Genomic DNA, 22001 nt, shown 5'->3' with positions numbered 1-22001 from the left:
TAATCTTGAGATGAAAAGATTGTATAATACAATTTTAAAGTCAAGCCATCACAGTGGTACTGGATATGCAGTTATTATTTTGTTTTTATTTTATAGATCTTGTTCATTTTTATTTTTAAGTATTTGGGGGATTGAACCCAAGGGCACGTCACCACTGAGCTACATCCCCCGTCTTTTTTTATTTTAAATTTTGAGACTGGGTCTCAAAAGTTGCTTAGAGCCTCTCTAATTTGCTGAGGCTGGTTTTGAACTTGTGACCCTCCTCCCTCAGTCTTCCAAGCCGCTTGGACTACAGGTGTATTCTACCATGCTTGGCTCTTATTCACATTTAGACACACTTTCTTTTTAAGAAATTGTCACTTGATGGAGCTTGTTTTGAGTCCATTTTCTGCTGTTATAACAGAATGCCACAGACGGGGTAGTTTATAAACAAAGTTTGTTTAGCTTATGGTTTTCAAGGTTAGGAAGTCTAAGAGTGTGACAAATGGCATGTGAGACAGAGAAGGAAAATAGGGCCAAATTCATCCTTTTGGTCACTAACTGCTCCTGTAATAACAAACCCACTCCATTCATAACATCATTAATCCATTCATGAGAGAGGAGCCTCATAGCCTAATCACCTCTTCCATGCCCCACCTCCTGATACTGTTGCAATGGCAACCACACTGAACATTAGTTTTGGAGGAGATATTCAAACCTCAGCAGAAGTAAAGGAAAATTTCAAGTTTGTGAAGATAGTTTCCATCTCTTTCTCTATCCATTTAAAAATTTTCCACCATTGTCTTTACCAACCTATTCAAAATGACAGTGGCCCCTTGCCTACAGTTCTCCAAAAATCTCTGATTGGGCATGTTGTGTCTAATCTGGCCTCCTCTTGGATCCATTTCCCACCATGTAGCCTGAGTAATATTAGCTTTGTAAAATGCAGGTAAGATCATGCTGTCACTTCGCCTAACATTCTTGATTATCGTCCCATTGATTTTAGGATATAGACAAGACTCCTTAAGGCCTGGCCTATTCCCGGGGCTCCGGCATCAATTTACACAGTGTTCTCTGTCCCCTGTCACACTTTGCCTCTCAGGCCTTGGGTCAGCCTCTCATGTAGAAGGAGCTCTCTCCTTCTACAGAGATTTTTAACACAGTACCCCTTTTCCTGGAAGAATCTTACATCCTCTTACCTAGTGAATTTACATTTATCCTTTCCTTGGGGGGCCTTCCTCACAGTTCCAATTACCTCTCATTTGCAACTTCATATTCAAATATAGTTGATTCAAGCTTCTTTCTCTCCTTACAAGGGAAGTGCCCCAGGCAGTGTTTAATTGGGGGTGTGTGGGGGAGGTTGGGAACTGTAGTACCTCAGTTCTTAGCATAGTGCCTGGAATGTAATAGAGATTTAATACATTTTAGTGGAATGAATGAAGGAATAACTGATATGGGCTGCTTGGTTTTGCTGTATGCATCACCACCTGTACCCTGGCAGACGCCCAGCCTGTGTTATGGTATAAAGAGACTTGGAGGTCATTATTAGAGAATGGAAGGAGAAATCCTTATACTGGAAGCAAACCGCTTGGTAAAGTCCTACGCTGAAGCCTTTAGGGGGACTCTGGAGATGATTGGAATGGGTTACAGTGAGCCTCTTTGTTGAGGCTGTCCTGGACAAGCTTGCTTGCTTGCCTTTTTTTTTTTTTTTTTTTTGGTACTAGGGATTGAACCCAGGGGTACTTAACCACTGAACTACATTCCCAGTCGTCTCGTTAGGTTGCCAGGCTGGCCTCACACTTGCAATTTTCCTGTCTTAGCCCACAGAGTCACTGAGATTACAGGTGTGCCCCACTGTGCCTGGTTAATGAGCCCCTTTTGGAACAGTGGCCGTTTGTCACCCTTGTGTGGTTTTGTATCAATACAGGTTCTCAGGTGTTGTAAAGAAATCAATGGTATGAAACTCTGCAAGGGAGAGATTGCTGCTCTTTCTGAAGATTTAGAATCACAGTCAGCTTGGCCAGTGTCTGCCCTCCCTCCAGTCAGATGGCACTGGCAGTGTGCAGTGAAGGAACAGAAGAAGGAGCGACTCCCAGTCCTCCTCCCTGCCCCGCGCTGGCTTCCCAGGCTGTGAGCCCCCGTGTTGGGGCCCTGGTTTTCTTACCATCAGATAGTCCTGCACCAATTTTCCCACAAAACAAATGTGAATGATTTGTATTTTTAAATTAACATACTATCTTCCTGCTTGCTTTCTAGTTATCTTGCCTCAGCTGGTAGAATGAAACACTTTGGTGTTTTGTAGCACTATAGAGCCAATATGCTTAGGAAACAAGCCAGTTGATAAAGCTCCCAAACAACCTCTTGCCAGAGGCAGCAATAATTTTTTTTTTTTTTAACCCCTTGGAACTCTAAAGAGGAAAACGGTTTCAGCCAGATTCTAGGCATAGACTGAGTGTGCAGTGTGAGCAGTTAGAACAATCATCCTTTGATGGAAAAGTTTGTGACTTTTCTGAAATTAGTAAAGAACAGAAATTAATCCCCTGAGACTACTTTCTCCGATTGTAATCACATTTCAGGAACGTGACCCTGTAAGAGGCTCTGCAGTATTCAAAAGTCATACCATAGCAGGGCAAAATTTAGTAAATTATAGTCATTAGCTTCTTAGGGCATATTATAATTTTATTGCTGACCTTTTGCATCTTGAACAAATAGAAGCAAGGAAGGATTTAGAAGATGAGGACTTGGGCCTAGGGAAACAAACATTTAGTGGTAAAGATTTACAAGACATGAGGTGGATGAAGTAAAGTCTAGGAAACCTTGGAGACAAAAAGTAAATAGTTATATTAAAGAGTGGTAGTAAAATGTTGTAGATTATGTCATGTCTTTAAAATGAGAGTATCTGAAGTTTCATGCTTTGGGTTATATCACCCCGTGAGGATCTTTTTAAAAAATATTTTTATTTTTTAGTTGTAGTTGGACATAATACCTTTGTTTTCTTTATTTATTTTTATGTGGTGCTGAGGATCCAACCGAGGGCATTGCACGAGCTAGGCAAGCGCTCTACCGCTGAACCACAATCCCAGCGCCTCCGTGAGAATTTTGATGTATAGAAACTTCCCTTTACTTTTTCAGATGGTGGAGACAAGATGTAAGGAGGGTGGAAGGGGCAGAGTGTAGAGGGCGGGAACGGGGATCTGAAAACAGTGTAAACAAGTGACCAGCACACTGTGGTGGTGGGAGCTGTCATACCATATAGACATTAATAGCTAATATCTACTGAGTGATTTTCAGGTGCCAGACTTGGCACTTTTTATCATTATCATCTTATTTAATTCTTTTAATAACTCTATGGAGGTAGGGTTTTTCTTTTATTTCTTCCTATTTTATAGATGAGGAAGCTGAGCTGAGAGAGGTTCAGTAACCATCTCAAGGTCACGTGAAGGATGGTGAGGCAATTTGTGCGGGTAAACATTCTATTCCATGGCGTGGGGGTCATTTCCACGACTTGCATACTTAGGTGCCTGAGAAATGATTTAGATATGTGATGTGGGTACATATAGAGTTGACATGAGTTAATACTCCACCTTTCTATAGTGTTTTCTCCAGTTAAGATATGCTTGAGAAGCGCCGAGGAGTACACTGGCCAATCCTGAATTTGCTATTGCCTGTTTTTTTTGTGGACTTGGCATCCCATTTAGTATGCTTGAAAGAAAATCATTCCAGCCTCAAAAGTCATCCTGTCTGTGCAGATTTTTTTTTTTTCATAGAGTTGGTGAAGGGATAGGTGAGCCAAAGGGTCTCTGAATGCCACTGATGACAAAAAAGTGGCAGTGGGAAGTGATATCAGGTGGATGAGACACGTTTTAATGATGTTTCTAATGTTGCATTTACTAATTATGACTCTGTAGACAGCATATACACAAAGAAAGCAATTAATGTAAACTGCTTGCAGCTCATACAAAAGTTTCTTAATTGAAATATATTGGTATATCTATTTAGAGGAGAAACTACGTGAAGTGTATTTTTCATTTAAATTAAGGGTTTTTGTTTTAAATTAGAAATAATAAAGAAGTTCGTGTAAATAAACTTGATTTCTTAAAGTGGAACATTTTAGGAAAATGTCTAGAAAATATCAATGAAAATGAAATATATTAGAGAACATCTAAGAGTGGATTAATTATATTTTTGTAATTTGATTAGCTTTTGTGGATACACTCTACAGTTGTAGTTTGTTGAGAATTTACTATGTGCTAGGCTCTTTGCTAAATGTTTTGCACACGTTGTCTCATAATCCCTACATATTATGAAACCATATAAATGGAATTATTTTGTCCATTTTACATGTAAAAACTGAGGCTGAGAGATCGAGGCTGAGAGATGTTTTTTTAAAAATATTTATTTTTTTATTTAAATTATTTTTATTGATTTTTTAAAAAATAAATGACAGTGGAATGCATTCAATTCTTATTACACATATATACCACAACTTTTCATATCTCCATTTGTGTATAAAGTATTTTGACACCCAATTCATGTCTTCATACATGTACTGTGGATAATGATGTCCATCACATTCCACCATCCTTGCTAATCCCCTGCCCGCTTCCTTTCCCCCCACCCCTCTTTCCTATCTAGAATTCATCTATTCCTCCCATGTTCCCCACTAAGAGTCAGCCTCCTTATTTTTATGTGGTGCTGAGGATCGAACCCAAGGCCTCGCACGTGCTAGGTGAGTGCTCTACCGCTGAGCCAAAACCCCTGCCCCCTTAGAGATCTTAAATGAACTGGTTCCACACTGTGATCCCAATCCAGAATTTGAACTCAGACCTGTTAAAGCCAAAGTCTGAGAATTTAACCATGAAGGGAGCACTGCCTATTCTATCAGGTTAATATACCACAAAAACCATTCCACCATAATGAAATCTCTGTGCTGAAATGTTCCCAAATAGTGGAAATCGCATGTAAACAGGTTCCCATTGTGTTTTTCTTATGGAAGCGAATGGATACTTTGATGCTGATTTTTACTGTTGTGACCCATGCTTTTTCAAGGAAACAGTTTAGGAAGTTGAGGCAGAGGTGTTTGCTGGCACACTGGTGTAGGGCACCTGGGACTGTCTTTCTGGTGTAATTCAGCCGAGTGAATTAAAAGCCTCAAATATGTGATTATCACCAGACCAGTTAATTCCATGTCTGTGGATTTATATCAAGGAAACAAATGGGTCAGTGCTCAAGGTGATGCTTTGGATAAGTAGTAGCAAGAGAAATCCTATCTGGAATGAGTTAGTGATCGTAAGCTCTTTTGAAAGGGGGTGTTGAAGACATTTTTGCCGGGTTCTTTACATAAAATTAAGCAAACTTTGTTGTCCACATCAAAGGATGTTTGTCTCTCAAAGGAGACAATACAGTGAGACCTCCCTCCCCACCCCCAATACCTGCCTTATTGAACCCATCACAACTCAAAGATGTTTACTACAGTGTTGTTTATTACAGCAAAAATTTTAGGACAACCTAAGACATTTAACATTAAGGAACTGGTTAAATTGTGAGTCACCTGTATAGTTGCATACTGTGTTTATATTAAAGTTATGATGGAAAGATAATTCATAATATCTTGGGAAACAAATACACACATTGGAATAGTATGGGGAAGTTTGGTTACAAAACAAACACGAGAGGCCTCAGCAAAGGAGAGAGGTCTGAAAAATCACTATGGATAATATCTAAATATTAATGTTGTTCTAAACAGATATTAGGGAGACCTTTTGATTTTTTTCCTGTCACTTTGAATCCTGAAAAATTTTTTAACTAGTTACTTTAGAAGAAACTATTAATTCATTTGAGCTTGGCAAGGAGAAGAAAGTATTCCCCAATCTTTGGCTAAAAGTCCCTGATATATGTATTTTCCTATGCTTTCTGAATAATTTAAGATTTGCACTCATCTCTGACCACCTACTCTTTGAATAAATCTAAGTCTGCCAGGGCCCACCTGGGTCTACAGCAGACTGTGAGAACTGCCTACATATGCCCTTCAAATGGATTTTGTTTGGCTTTTTTGTTGTTGTTGTTGTTGTTAAAAATAATTTGAAATATATGCCAACATTTTAAAACTAGAAGACTTCACATTAATATTTGAATTTTTAGTTTTTCTTGGCAAAAGAAGTAAGAGTAACTAACAGCCTGAGATCCCATGCCTGTCAACAAGGTCTGAATAACTCCTGATCCTTTTAGTTTGATCACATTTCCTCCATTTACCACATTCTCTAGCACTCCCTATCGCATTCTTACTTTCCTGAATTCTGTAGCATTTAATTTTTCAACTCCTGTGTGCTAGAGTCCCCCCCAAAATTGAATGAGTTCACTCAGCTGTCATTCAGCAAGTTTTTAAACTTTTATGCCAGTTGTCTAAAAGCATGAACAATTCTGCTCCATTTGCTTAGGTAGGTTATGGCACTTCTCTAGGTGAATTGAGGATGGGTTGAATCAATCAATGAATTAATCAATAAAAACATATATGTGTCTACTGTAGTAAGAGTTATAAGCGGTGGTTCAAACCCTCAAGAGGCTTATTTTTCATTTGTAGAGGATGAGTGTTCTATTAGTCTATTTTCTGTTGCTATAATGAAATACCTTAGGCAGGATAACTTTATAAACCAGAGGTATATTTAGCTCACATATTTTTGCAGTACTGAGAATTAAATCCAGGGACACTCTACTACTGAACTATATCACTAGCCCTTTTTTATTTTTTATTTTGCGTGAAGTTGCTCAAGCCTTCCTCAACTTGTGATCCTCCTGCCTCAGCCTCCTGAGTAGCTGGGGTTACAGGTGTGTCCTACCATGCCTGGCTAGCTCACAATTTTTGAGGGCAAGGTTGGCTCAGCTCTGCTGAGGGCTCTCTTGGCCTAAGCACATCAGGGTAGGAGTTCATATGTGAGAATGCCAGAAGGATACTGGGGTAATATGATCTCTTCCAAGGCAATGTCTCGGATTAATTTAGTAACTTCCCAGTAAACTCCATCTCTTAAAGGTCCCACTTCCCAACATCACCAAGGACCAAACTTCAAACACACGAATGTATGAGGTATACATTTAAACCATATCCAAATCATAGCAGATATACAAACCTATAGGAAGTAAAGTGGTACAAAATGCTAAGTGTCTTGAATCACCAGTTAGTGTGACTGATATGTAATGCTGTAGGTATTTCTATGGGGTAGCCAGGATGTGAATTCCAATTCCAGAAGATGAGATTGGCTAGAAGTGGGAATAAGAATTACACACATGCGTATGTAGGACATCTTTAATCTATATTCTTAGTCCACACTATGAAACAGAGGAGAAGATGATCAGACAGGTAGAGTGAGGCTACCCTGGTTCAGAGGCTTCAAATGTCAGCTGACTGGACACTTACAGGAGCCCTCGGAGATAATTAAGGGAGCCATGCTGGGAATAAAGGGATGCTCTGAAATCAACTGTTCCCTATTTTTCAGCAAAAATAGATGACAGATATTTTCATACGGTGGGGAAATAAAGATGGAAGCAGCAGCAGTAGCATTTTTTTCCCCAAAAGAACTGTTCTCTCCTTGATTGCTTCATCATTTAATGGAATAAAATAAATTTATACTTGAAACCATCTATTTGGACTTGTATTCTTTTTTTTAAGGCAAACAGTTAGTTAGCAGGCAATCAATCCCAGTCCTTCTAGTTCTGGTGCCCAATCAGTTAAATTGTATTAACAGTTTAGGCAGCCACTGCATCACTGAGTGATTGCACACTATTTACAGTTGAAATAAAAAATAAATGTCTTCATTCACACTTGCCTTTTAATGGAGAAAACACTGAAGTGAAAGTCAGGAGTTTTGACCTGACACTTCGTGGAGTAACTGGTACGTGATTGGTTGACACTCAATAAATACTTGCCAAATGCCCTTAATTGAAAATTTGCTTGATATGTTTAGTTCTTGATTTCAGGAGGTGGGAGTGGGAAGAGTCTCAATAGATTAAAGAGCTTTTGTACCATTGAATTCCTTGGACATTTATTACTTCCAGAAATAAGGAAAAGACCAAGCATCAGGGAGGGACGCTCATCTCTACCACATACTGGATTCTTTGTCTTGTTTTCTATGTTTTGTTTTCTAATGGGGCTTTTCTTGACGTTTGAGAAATATCAAGAGAGGCTTCCATTTCAAAATAAAATAACAACAGTAGCAACCATAAATTTGAAAATCTCTGAAGTATTGAAGAAGTGATTTGATTCAAATCCACATATATCTCCAAGCTACTGTGTACGGTTTTTGTACATAATTCTCATGACTCATTGAGCATAAATGAATTCTAATGTGCTTCTGATCTGCTTCAGTTGTTGAGTATTTCATGAACTTGTAAGAGATCTTATCAGGCACAGTACCTGCAAACATTTTGCAGATCTTAAGAGTAAAAAAGAATTCGGTAGATAGACAATGGAGTAGTGCAAATAGGAAGAGGTGGCCTTGCAGTAGCTTCATAAAAGGTAGAGAGACAAGTAATTGAGGCTGTGTTCAAGGAAACATAGGTAAACAAAAAAAGTATAGGGAAAAAAAGGGAATATTGAGTGTATGCATAGATAAAGTGGGGGCAAAAAAGAATGAACAGGAAGTTCAAGGTGTTGGTGGGTCCCGGGTCACTCAATGAAGACTCCAAATATTTTGTCTGTGGACAGGGGGACCCATGGTACAATTTTTATTAGGAGAGTGATTTCTATGACTGATTCTTTCTATTAGAAGAATTAGGATATGAGTGAAAGATTGGTGATTGGTAAGAATCAGAAGCCAACTAGAAGTAATAAATACCTGGAAGTAACAAGTCGTTTTTCTTTTTGGATGTACACTGGAGGTAGAAAGAAGGGAAGAATACAAAGAGCCTCTTTAGAGGGAGATGTTGGGATGTCTGGAGACAGATGACTCCATGATTTCTAGCTTGTGTTGCTGAGAAAATGCTGGCTCATTAAAAGTCAAAATAATAATTATTGATCACTTACTTGGTGCCAGACTTAACTCTTTATTATGCAAAACAACTGTATGAAATGGGTACCACTAAAACAGACAAGAAGCCTGAGTCACTGAGGTTAAGTAATTTGTTGGTGGTCATAGAGGAAACATGAAATCCAGGATTTGGATGCAGGCAGGGAGGCTCCAGTCTGATGCTCATCAACAGGAAGATGCCCTTTCTATATTTAGAGGAAAAAGAATCTTTCTGTGGTAATTCCAGTGAGGGAGGTGCACATACAGGGTCTTGCAACAGCAAGAGACTCTGCTCTTTCCTGCTGCTGTTTCCGTTTTCTGCTGCAGTATTGAGAATGAATTAGAAAAAGAAAAAGAAAAAAAGAATGATTGGCTGTTACCTTTGGAATGATACACATGCCCGTCATACTTCCTTAAGTGCTTACCATGGAAGAAAACCCCAACAGTTTTGAGGGGTTTGAAATGTGGCCAACCTCTGTGACAGTGTAGGCATAGCCTGTGTCGCTGCTTTGGCATTCATGAGTCAGAGAGGGCATCAGGAACAAATTTCAGGTAACTGAGAATCGATTACGAAGTGTTTAATAAATCTGCTGAATAGCTGCATAAGATGATGTTCTATGGTGCTGTATCCAGAATTAACAGATCATATATGAAATACACAAAACACTCTGGAATGTGTAAGTAATTTTTTTTTATAATGGATCAAATAAGAAATTTTAATAGACAAAGAGTACCCAGTATATAAATATTCAGCATCATTCATTTTCCAGAGATACATCCTGGGTAGAAAGCATGATATTACTAATTTATCTTTTTAAAATCACAATTTTATTGGTAGAGTAGGGAATTTTAAATCATAGCAGAAACTTTGTGGGAAATTGTTTTCATAGAATTGAAGAACAGTTAAATGTCCTTGAATGTAGGGATCTGCAAATATTCTAAAACTAGTGCTTATAAATATATGTCCCCAGGGAAAGTTTGGGGTAATGTTTTTGTAAGGGTTCAATAACTAAATATCTGTAATGAGAAACATTTTTTTTTCTCTGAAATAAACGAGCTAATTACTAGATATTTTCATCATAAAAATGCTTATGCATGCAAAGTAAGAAAACAGCTGAAATTTTAATTTGGACTTCCGAGGGGCTGGTTAAATGACTGGAAAAGCAAATACATGTGATTTATGGGAAAGAACCGAAACTGCTTTGGGTTCAGCTGTATCTTGTCATTATTATTTTCCTGGTTAGCTGGGTGCCACGCTTCTTAGGAGATCACTTGTGGGAAGTTGCCAATCCTTAGTTGAAGTAATAAAGTGGGTACAGAGATAAGGAGATGAGCATCTGAGGAATATTATTGGAGAGTTGGGGGCTTAATTGATGTGCTGGTTAGAATGTAATTAGGTCCTTGAGCAGGGCAGTGCAATTAAATATGTCAGGGAGGGCATAATTAGATGGGTGGCTGAATGGTGTAATTACGTTCATAAGAGGGGGGCTATAATTAGATATGAGGCAGGGGAGTGTATTTAGATGCCTAAGTTGAGGATATAATTAACATATGGGCAAGAAATTAAATTATGTGTGTGGGTGAAGCATAATTATGTGTGGGAGTCCACGTGGATGGATCCATAGGTGAGGGTACACAGAAAGAATGGGTTTGGAGTGCAATTAGGTGTGTGCGGATGTTCCTATAGACAGGAACTTGGGATTTTTCATCAAGAAGGGCAAGCATATATTTTGACACAGTGACTAATAGCTAGGTAGATGGTCGTGACAGCCTTTTGGGTCTTTCTAAAGGCTTTCAAAGGAAAAACCTCTGCTTTTCTGATGTGATTTGAGGCTCTTATCTAACACTAACGTTGATTCTTCCTAATAGTCTCACTTGATGGTGTTCTAATGACTGAAATGAGTAGGAAATTTTTCTAGCTAAGAGACTCAATTATATAAGGACAACTTGCTTCCCCTTCCTGTCAAAGAGCAAAGCATCTGTAGGGGAGTAGTAGGGTGACAAACAACCCACCCCCCTCCCCCACCAAAAAACAACAAAAACCACCTCACCAAAACCCAGCCATTTTCCTTTGCATTGTCAAGTGTGAAAATAAGCATAGACTCTGCTGGCTAAAAGAGTGTCACAATAATCCAGTGTATCCTGTGTTACATTGAAAATAAGAGGTCTTTTGTTGCCATCTTTTTTTTTTTTTCCTAATATCAGTTTCCTTTTATTTTGAAACTGAAACAGCAGAATGAATTAGTTTATGGTTTTGTTGCCATCTTCAAAAGCAAGAGAGCATTTAAAATACACATATGCTGCTAAGGTAATTTTTTGATTTTTTTCTTTTTTATATTTATATATAACAGTAGAATGCATTACAACTCTTATTACATATATAGAGCTCAATTTTTCATATCTCTGGTTGTATACATAGTATACGCACACCAATTCGTGTCCTCATACATGTACTTTGCATAATAATTTAAGACATTGACTTGGCTTCTCTTCATCCATTAATAATGTTTAAATGACTCAACTACAACTCAACTCTCATAAACCCAGGAGCCTCAGAGCCTCCTTGCGTCCCTTCAGGGTGTAGGTCCGTTACAACAGAGCGCCACTATTTTCAGGATCCTTGTGGGTTGCTTCCAGGATTCCAAACTTTGTGGATTCCTAATGTTCCCAAGAAATCTAGATTTGAGGTTAGTTATTTTTTATAACTTGGATGTAGGGACATGACTGCCCCCTTCTCTCTGAAGTGCTTCTGTGGAATATGTATTTTTTTTTTTTAATTCTTAGATTCTGATTTTACATCCATGCATGGGGCTGAGTTTTGAAATTTAAATTGTAGGCATGCCTTAGAGGTGAGCTCTCTCAAAGACTGGTATGACTTAATTCATAATCACAGGTGCTCTTAATAAAATGTTCGGTGTTTCTGTGAAAACAGTTATCATCCAATACTCTAATAAGTGGCTGACATTTTTCTTTTCCTCCATTCATTTACTGCTCCCCCCACTCCCTCCAAGATCGGCTCAAACTCTAAAGCAATTGATGTAAGATGGTAACTCAGGATCTTATAGAGGTAGTGTGATTATCATTCAGGTCATCTAGTTATGTCTGTGGGAAGAAGATAAGTAGGTACAAGGTCTCTGTGCTAGCAATTGAGTTCCCAGTGATGGCTCTGCTGTTTGGGGTGAGATAGAGTCTAGATCCTGGGTTTCTTGTTGCCTGTGTGGATTGTGTGTGGAGGGAGGTGAAGCCCATGGCTTTGCCAGTGACTGGTAAATAGTGCTTCATTCACTTAATTATAAAACCCTTCTGGGATGCTCTGATCCTGTTTTATTTCAGGCATAAAAAATAAGGTTTAAATTCTTCAGATTTTAAAGACATACTCTCAGAAGTCATAGCCTCAGCCAGGAATATTTTCACAGTTGGCGTTGGCAGCTTGTTTCTGAAAATGTTTTCTAGCCTGAAACAAGTCTTTTCACCCTCATCCATGCTATAAAACATGAAAGTCTTAAGTTTTTGTTTGCTTTTTTTTTTTAACCTTCTTAAGATTGTCTAATAAAGAAATCTCAGCCTTTTTTTCCTCATGCCTCCAAACTTCAAATCTTAGCTTAAATGTCACGTACAGCACTCCATATTTTCCCATCACATTTGTAAGACTCTTTTCTCTTAGAACGTGAGCTCCACCAGTAGGGTGCTTGTCCATGTTGTTCACCATCACATTTCAGCTTCCATGGTGGGCTTATAGTAGATGCTCAACAAATGATTGTTGAATGAGAAGGGAGTTTGGTTATCAGGACTATTTAAGAAGAAGCACATATGGTACAGACTGTGGAAGATAATTAGAAAAAGGGACAGCTCAGAAGCAAGACTTTGAGCTTTGTTAATCTGCTCATTTTTAGGAGTGATGAGGCCTGTGATTGTTCTTCTAGTATGGAGATTAACTTATGTATCTATTGCAACAGAAAGAAATGCCACTTTAGGTATCTGCTGAAAATAGGCCAGATACTTGATGGAAAATCTTTGATTAAATTAAATTATTTATTTTTTGAGCAAATTGTTGGTCATTTGATCTGGACTTAGTTTAAATATAGAGTGTTTAATAAATGATTCTTACAAAAATATTCATTTTTTATTTCATAGGTTTATAGGAGGAGTAGATAAACCTACAAAAGGGCCAGTGATCAAAAATATTATTTGGTTCAAAATCTATATAAATCTTTGAAATTGAAAATATTTCACACATAGGCTGCATATTATAGTGGTCTAGCAGTATGAGATGACTTTCCTTTCAAAAGAATGTAATTTTATTAGCATATAACAATGTAGTAATAATACATATTTATATACAACTTCATTTATATACAACTTCACAACCTTGTGACATTTAATGTCTTTACCCTATTTTAATTCTCATAATCACACTGGGAGATAAATGGGATGGTTATTATCATACCTGATTTCCAGTGAAGTACTGAGAGGTTGAGTGGCCTGTTAAATTAGAATCTGAATCCTATGATTAATATAATATGGTCATTAAGAAGCTGGTCATTAACAGAACATTTACAAGTGCTAAAATTTGGACAGAGATCATAGGACGAGTTAATGGCTGAATAAGAATTGGAAAAAAAGTTTGGCTCATCACTGTAGTTACTTAATGTAATCTATCCTAATCAATCCTTTCATTTAGAGTAGTAGTTTCAAGTTTTGCAGGAATGTTATGTATACTATCCTCTCTGATCTGGTAGACATTTTCTCACATAGATACAAGGAAATAAATTCGAGAGGACAGCATACATTGTTATAATAAAAACATTGTCAAAATCACAATATTCATGTGGCAATGGATGACCAAATTTTTTTCCTATGTAATATGATCTCCAAAAAGGGTACCATTCTGGAGAGTGTGGACCATTGCCAAGTTGAGTATTCTATGTCTAAAATAGAGCATAATAGTATTATATCCGTTAGCTGGATAAAAATTCATAGCATTTTTCCAATTAAATGTTTCCTCTCTGGAAGCTGTGGTGTGCTATTATGGTTCACTGGTGTATTATCAATGTCCAAGAGTGTTCAGAATATTTGCTTAAATGAAATAAAATGAAACTATTTGTTCAAGGGCTATAGATTTATGAAATAAGGAAAGAGCAAGCAAATATTATCAGAAAGAAGAAATGGCCTTTTTTTTTGTTACCTCTGGACTTTGTTGGAGGGCTTTTGGGGGTGAAGGTGTTGTTAATAGTGAACAGGTGTAATAGTTAAATTTTCTGCTACTAAAATTATTTCTAATTGTTAAGATAGGGAAATCACTGTTTTCCTTCATTGCATCAAAGCCCATGAAATCCAGGCATTTCTTAGCTTGAACAAGTCCATGAAGTCTTTAGAAGGAGGGAAGGAATGAGAAGAGAGAAGGAAGATAAGTGGCCCACTGTGCCAGTGACTCATGAGCGGCTTCATGGCTTATCTCACATAATCTCATAAAATCCTGCGCAGCATTATCCTCCTTTCAGAGATAGGCAGCAGATGGTGGAGGAGCTTGAACCTGCCCCATGATCCCATCATCCTGCCCATTTGGAGGTTAGGAGACAGTATTTTTCTCCAGGTGTATGTTGCTACTCTTCTTGATCTGGGCTCAGATTCTTGCCTGAAAACCCAGATATAAGGACCTCTCTTTAACAACAGTTTAAGGGGATTTTAATAATGTAAATCTATCTAAATACTAGTTGAGGATGAGATGAACCCACACTTTTCAAATAAACTATATCTAAATATTTATGCAAAAAAACAACATGTGTAACTCACTGAACTCACATCACACTTTTGTCCTTACTGTTGAACCAAGGTCCTTGTCAAGGTCACCAGTGACATCTACATTGCTAAGTCCAGTGACAGTTTTTAGCTGTTATCATACTTAATCTACCAAAAGCATTTGAGGCATTTTTTCTCTAACCCTTTTTGAGATAATTTTTTTTTTTAAGTCTGAGCCTCTCTTAGACCTCTTCTCTTTTCTGTCTGCACTCATTGGCTAGTCTCCTGACTTTAGATACTTGTACCGATCACCGTCAACCTTCTGTCTCCAGAAAAGACCAGTTCCCTGGCCACATGCTCCATTGCTTACTTGACAATGACACTCAGATGTCTTTGCACACTTGAGTTTTTAAGACTGAGCTCCAATTGCTCCCTCAGTAATGCTTCTCCTTGATCTTTTGTGTCTCAGGAAATGACAAGTCCATCCTTACCGTCGATCAAGCCAAAACCCTTGGCATCATCCTCGGTCCCTTTCTTTTTTTCTTAACACTGTTCCTACCACGTCAGCAAATCTAGTTGGCTCTTCCTCCAGGGTATCTCCAGAATTTGATTACTTCTTATACTGTCACCCTGATTCAGGTCACCAATGTCTCAAGCTTGAATTACAAGGAATTCCTAACTGGTCTCTCCTTCTGCCCACGACAACCTACAGCCTGTTCACACAGCAGCATACACAGCGATTGCTCCAACATATGCTGTAATGTTGCCCTCCCCACGTTAACTTCTTGTTGTAGAGACTTGATTCTCAGAATAAAAACCCACGCTTTTATAAGAGTCTACAAAGTGCTACAGAATCTGTCCCCCAGCTGCCTACCAGTTAGCCTTCTAACCTCCTCTCCTACTTGGCTCCCTAGCTGACTCCTCTCCAGACGCAGCAGGCTTCTTGTTCTCCCTGTCCCATCCCAGAAATGTTCCCTCCTTCAAGGTCTTTGTGCCAGTGCTTCCTGCAGATATTTGGGTGCATTTCCTCATTGGCAGGGATTCGCTTGCAGGCCTCCTGGGCACCTTCCCCTCATCACCCTATTCAAATTGCAGTTCCTCTCTCAAATCTCCTGAGCCTCTCGTGCCAGTGCTTATTTCTCTGCAAAGCCCTTGTCACCGTCTGACACATTATTCATTTGACTTATGTTTTTTTTTTTTATTTCTTGTCTGTTTTTCCCACTAGAATACAAGCTTCTGGGGAACATAGATTTCCACTTGTGTCCCTGTCACTCACCAGTGGTTGATACACAGTAGATACTTATTTTGTGGGACAAACAAGCTAACTTGAGAATAAATATGTAACTCTTCAATTAACAAGTATAGATCTAAATAAATGTTTTTCTAATGTTGATTCCAAACCCTCCTCTCGAGAGTAACTGAGAAAAATGTCATGCATCATTTTGGATGTGATAGGATGCTGTTCCTTGCCTGTCCCTCCTCTCTGGACTGATCTCTGCTATAGTAATGCAGGGAGTTCCTATCTCTCCGCTGGCAAATGCTAGGCATTGTACTTTAAGTACTGCGTCTATTTTAGTTAGTATTGTTGCTGTGACCAAAGGACCTGACAAGAGCAATTTTAGTGGAGAAGTTTATTTCAGTGCTCATGGTTTCAGAGGCCTCAGTCTGAAGATGGTTGACCCCATTGCTATGGGCCTAGAGTGAGACCAAACATCATGGCAGAAGAGTGTGGTGGAGAATAGTGGCTTAAGACATTGCACCAGGAAGCAGAGAGAGAGAGAGAGAGAGAGAGAGAGAGCGAGCTGTACTCAACAACCACAAACTATATACCACCAAGGGATGCCCCAGGAACCCGCCTCCTTCAGCCACACCCTACCTGCCAATGGTTACTACATAGTTAATCTTTATCAGTAGATCAATACACTGATTAGGCCAAGGCTCTCATAACCCAGTCATTTCACCTCTAAACTTTCTTGCATTGTCTCACACATGAGCTTTTGGGGGATACCTCACATCTAAACCATAACAGCAACTTTATCAACAATATTTCCATAGTTCTTGCTGTTTCTCTTACATATAGAAATCAGTGGAATAAAATCTTATGCTGTAGTAAGTGCCTACTTCAGCTATCAATGACACAGAGACCTGTTTGTTTGTTTGTTTTTCCTTCATGGTTTAATTACTTCATGCCTATGCAAGATATTTTAATGTATTTTCATGTATTAATCCCACTTGTTCTTTTGGTATAGTCCATATTATTCATCCACGGTGGCCTGCTTACTATCGATATAGTTGTTTTCTATACCAGTTACATATATATGTCAGGTCTTCCCCCGAAGAACTCCCCCTGCTGTGCCTTGTTTCAGCAAGCAGGAAATTTTGTACCCGGCAGTTCTTGCTGACCCAGCTAGAAGAGGCCAAATGATGCATTCTGTTTTCAGAGCTGTAGCTGGGTTTCCATATTCTCTAGTACTATAAATAGCACCTCAGGGAACACTCAGGTACACTGAAAATTTACTTTGCAGTCCAGTTCAATGTTTGCAGAAAGAAAGTCACATGCTGTCTGGCTCAATGCAAGTTACTTGCTCCTTAGTGCCTCCTGAGTTCTAGATAGAACTATGCAGTGTTCATTTGCTTATAAACACAACATTTGCTCCCAGCAAATACTTTTATGCCTTTGTTTATGTTGCTTCCTCTACTTGGCAAAATCCAATTTATTCTTTAGGTTCTTCTCAAGTGAGAAGCTTTCCCCCAATCAAGTCTGCTGAGCAGAAGGGCCACCTTGCTCCTCCGGGCCCCTCCCTGGCAGTTGGTGTGTTTTTCTTCTGCAATAGCCCAGCCTCACAACGGTGTTTGCTACTTAAAGTTCACACTCTCCTCACCCCTTCCTCACCTCCTGTCCTCTATTTAGAAGCCTGAGGACAGAGACTTGTGTACCTTGTATCTGTCCCCAACAGTTAACATAGGAAATGTTCAGAAACATTTGTTGAGAGAATGGCTGATAGTATAAATGAATGAAATTGCAGTCAAATGGAGTAGAATTCATTTGAGTTTATTCACAGCTTAATGCCTTTCAAAATAATCCTGTGTTTAGTTTAGATTTTTGTATTTTCCCTAGCAAACACCCTCTACTAGGTGTTTGGCCAAGACGTGAAAGAAAAAAAAATGTTGTTATATTTAAATACACTTTGTGGAGGTTTTTCTGTTTTGCTTTCTTAATTTCAAAGGAACCAGCTAGTTTGCTCCTTACAAACTTCTTGGCATCTTTCTTTCCACGTGCTCCTTTTGCCCCACTCAGTCTTCATACAAATTCCTCCCAAGGGTCTGCTGTAAACAATGATTTTATGAGCAGTTGTGTGTTCTTTGCAGTGAAAACCCGCCTTGTTTTCTGTTGCTAGGCAACCCCATTCCAGCTGCCATTGAAGAAATGCGCGGTGGTGGGAAATGGTGGGATTCTGAAGAAGAGTGGCTGTGGCCGTCAAATAGATGAAGCAAATTTTGTCATGCGGTAAGAGAGAGCACCCACAGCGCGGCCTCTGCCTTCTCTCCTTTCCCCCCAGTCCCTCCCATAAGCCCTGGGGCCTTTCAAAACTAGTCACTTGTGATTAATCAGCTGTAGCACGCTCTTCAGTGTCCCCTCGAGCTCATATACAAGTGAGTTTAGAAGAGTGCTGAGGGGATGGAGGGAACCTTGCCCTGAGGAAATCCAAAGCAAGAATGCTCACAGGTGGCAGAGGTGCCCACTCTGCTTCTCATAAGGGCAGTGGGGACAAGTAGAGACACTCAGATCTTCTTTTAGATTATGCACTTGGCTAATTAAAACTTTTAAAATTGCTCTTCCACTAAAGCTAGCTCTGAATGAATAGACATTTTAATTTATTCACTTTCTTCTATACCCTTTCTTCTTAGTTTTTCACAAAAAGCATTTGAAAGGAGCAAGTGGGATTTGAAGAAGGATTGGATCTGTGTGTGATTAGGAAAATCAGAAAGGAGGAGGGGAGGAGCTTTCAAACAAGGACAAGGCTTGTTAAAGGGACTGAGCAGAGTGACAGGCACATCAGTTCCAGTGGAAAAACAGGAGGCAGGGACGTGATAAGGAATTGCTAAGACACATCCAGCCAGACCTTCAGGCTGTTGTGCACCAACAACCTGCACCATGGTGCGAGTTTGAGCCGATGTGCTTATCAGCTGGGGTAGAAGCGAAGACAAAAGGGAAAGTGAATGTCGTAGTGCAGGTTTGAGATGATCTGGTGAGAGGGAGGAAGGACAGGGCATGGCAACATGGAGAGCTCTGGCTGGAGAACCTGTGAAGCAGCACACCCTGCAGCCTGGGCAGGATAGGGAGTGGGCTCTGAGATGTGGAAGAGAAGGGAAGCTGGGCAAATGCCAGGGCCACTGAGAGCAAGGAGTGAGTGGGAGGTGAAATCAAAGAAGAGTCCCTGGGGGTATAAGATTTCAGAGTTGAGGTTATCTGGGGTTGACTTGATACATTGTAGGAAAAGACATTTGTTACTAAGAAAGAGAAAGAATCCTAAGACTGCACAGGGGAGTCTTTCAGGTGGACCCTAAAGTCTTACTGAAATGAGATTGACTAGGCACCAAGTACCAGAGGCCAGGAAGGCTGAGGACCAAACAACACAGAGGCCAGGAAGCTATGCGAGGAAGGATAGAGATTTTTTGTTTGCATTTGTTTTCAAGGACAAATAAGTAACTATATAGGAGCAGCAAAAGACTGCTAAGAGAACCCTAACCTGCCTCCAAGCTCGAGCTAAGTGAGGTAGGTAAAGTAAAGACAATTTTAAGAGGTTGATTTACTCAGGGGCGGCCAAGTTTCCCCTCAGAGAATTAGCGTTGGGCTCCTTGGAAGACGTTTCCTCTCACTTGGTGAAGCCTGTGCTGGAGTGGGAGGTCTTTTTACACCTACCTTACCTTCATGGGGTGCCCTAGCATATATTTTTCCAGTGTAGGATCATGTTTTCCTCTTCATTGTGATTTTTCTTTTTGCAATATAAACAATAGGAAAATTAAAAAAACTAAAGAAGTAGTTCCCTTAATTGAGTGCCAAAATCTGTTCATTGAGCACATACTGCATATTGGAACTCAAGCTAGATCTGGAAATATATTCATCAATTCTGTCATGGACTTGTATCCTGGAGGTGTACTTGCTTTAATAGAGGGAATTCAGACACATAGTGGGGGCAGTGGGAGACTCTGAGGAAGAGTGGCTCTGGGCTGAATCCTCTTCATTCCACTGTGGGCAGAACAAGTACTTCTGCAGTGCCCCGAGAAGCAGGGACTGTGTTATAGATGGGGCTGAGAGGTATTTAAACCAAAGGAGTGGAAAAACCACCTAGAGAGCATGGAGAGAGGACAAGGACAGAGGCCTGAGTATTTGCAGGTACTCATTCCAATACTTTGGCATTAGGTGAGGCCACAGAGTCAGCAAAGAACACAAAGGGCTGGAGGACAGGCCCTTCCTTTGACTAGATCGGTGGCCTACCACCTATCATTTACCTTTGCTGGGGCTCAGCTTTGCAGTCTGGGGGCGGGGGGTGGGGGTCTGAGTGGCAGTTCCTCCAGGCTTCCTGTTGTGCAGCAACTCTGATTTTATCTATGGTTATATGAACACCATATCATTGCAACAGAGTTTATAGAGTTTAGTTTAACTTTTCAAATTGCTCTCACGTATAAGCTTATTTGCTCTTTCCAAACACTGTAAGAAACAAGGAATAGGTAGTATTAAACTCACAGGTTCAAGAGAAGTTAAGTGACTTCAAGTGGTCTTAATACAGTGGAGAAAGAGGCAGAACAAGAAATGTATTTATTATTCCTTACTCTCCTGTGTGTGTGCGTGTGTATGTGTACACGTGCGTGCCTATGTGCGTGTGTGACTACCCTTAGGAAGATTAGTATTTTCAACTTAAGATGTAGAAGACCAGGGGATAATCTAGTGGTGCCCTATTTATCCCAAATAAACCACATTAGGTTAGCCTTGTATGCAATACTCTGTCGATATATTCAAGTTCAGGATTAATGAGTACCTGTGATTAGTGCATCTGGCACAGCGTTAAGCATCATGTTCACAGAATGATGAGGGAGGTGAGGCTTGAATAGGATCCAGAAAAGGTAGCATCTAACTGAAGCTCTGCATAACATGATTTTTTTTTTAATTTCAAGAATCATGCTATTTTCATAACACACTTGAAATTTTAAAAGTCTTATTTATGGTTTACAGTATGGGAGTGATAAATGTTGATAAATTATTACTTGACTGTAATAAATGTTTGCTTAATGCACATTTTAGGGGCCCATTTAGAAAATTACTAATAGCATGTATTCAAATTTGAACATTTAGTGAGTAAATGTGGATTAGAAAGCTCGTAGTTTGTCAGATCCTACACTATTGGGTGCACGGATAGATAAAGTGAGCAAATAATCCAGAAACCCTGCCTGTAGCTTCGCTATACCAGATTACAGCCCAAATTCCTTAGGACTAGGGTATGACTCTTCCATGATTTTCTGTGCTTAGATATTTTCAAATACATCTTCTAAAATGCTAAAAATCAGTTCCCCATTATTCAAAGTATACATTTGCACTATAACTGAAAGCGGCACTTGAAAAAAAAGAATATTAGTGAATTCAGTTTATCTGGAAGATCTGCAAAACAGAAGTCACAATGATTGTATCTTGGGGAGAATCTGGTGGTTCAGGTTGACAGTGAAGGAAACATAATTTTGAATTATGTTCAAATGCATGTTTTGTACTTAAATATATAAAAAAAATTCACAGTGATTTTATGCTTTTTTAACGTAAGTTTTCCTCTCCACCAAGCCTGTTCTTCACCTACTTCCATTCCCCAATTCAAAGAATATTTATTTCCCACCAGTTCTGTGATCAGATCTTTTCTAGTAATTTGAGTACTGTTACCAAGATACTTTAGCTGTTAACATCTGTTAATTGTGCCAAAAAACGATAATGCAAAGTTTGAAACACTTTTACACAATTATGCCTTATTAGAAACAATTTAACTATATTAAATGTGTCTTTTATGTAAATCTATGTAATTATCAATTTAGCAATTGAGGAGCTAAAATTATAGTGTGCATGCCTAAGGAAAGAGATAGAGGAAATTGTCAGATATTTGTGCAGAAGAACTTCAGGCAGATATTTACACTAAAATGCATTGTCATTATTTTCCAGAAATGTAATTATAAAATATTATCTTTATTGTTTTAAGTATTTCCCTCTATTATAGGATATAACCAATATCTTCCAGTTTTTCT

General features: G+C 39.1%; 1 protein-coding gene across 1 annotated transcript in view; it reads left to right on the top strand.

Annotated features, from left to right (window-relative positions):
• Positions 1-22001, top strand: part of St8sia1 (ST8 alpha-N-acetyl-neuraminide alpha-2,8-sialyltransferase 1) — a 134295-nt gene that overhangs the window by 59714 nt on the left and 52580 nt on the right. The window contains exon 3 of the mRNA XM_076852725.1: positions 18116-18225. Within this exon, the coding sequence (XP_076708840.1) occupies positions 18116-18225 (110 nt within the window). The remainder of the gene's footprint in view (positions 1-18115; positions 18226-22001) is intronic.

The sequence above is a fragment of the Callospermophilus lateralis genome, chromosome 4 (assembly GCF_048772815.1).
Source record: "Callospermophilus lateralis isolate mCalLat2 chromosome 4, mCalLat2.hap1, whole genome shotgun sequence".
NCBI lineage: Eukaryota > Metazoa > Chordata > Mammalia > Rodentia > Sciuridae > Callospermophilus > Callospermophilus lateralis.
This window is presented reverse-complemented; position numbering and strand designations above follow the sequence as displayed.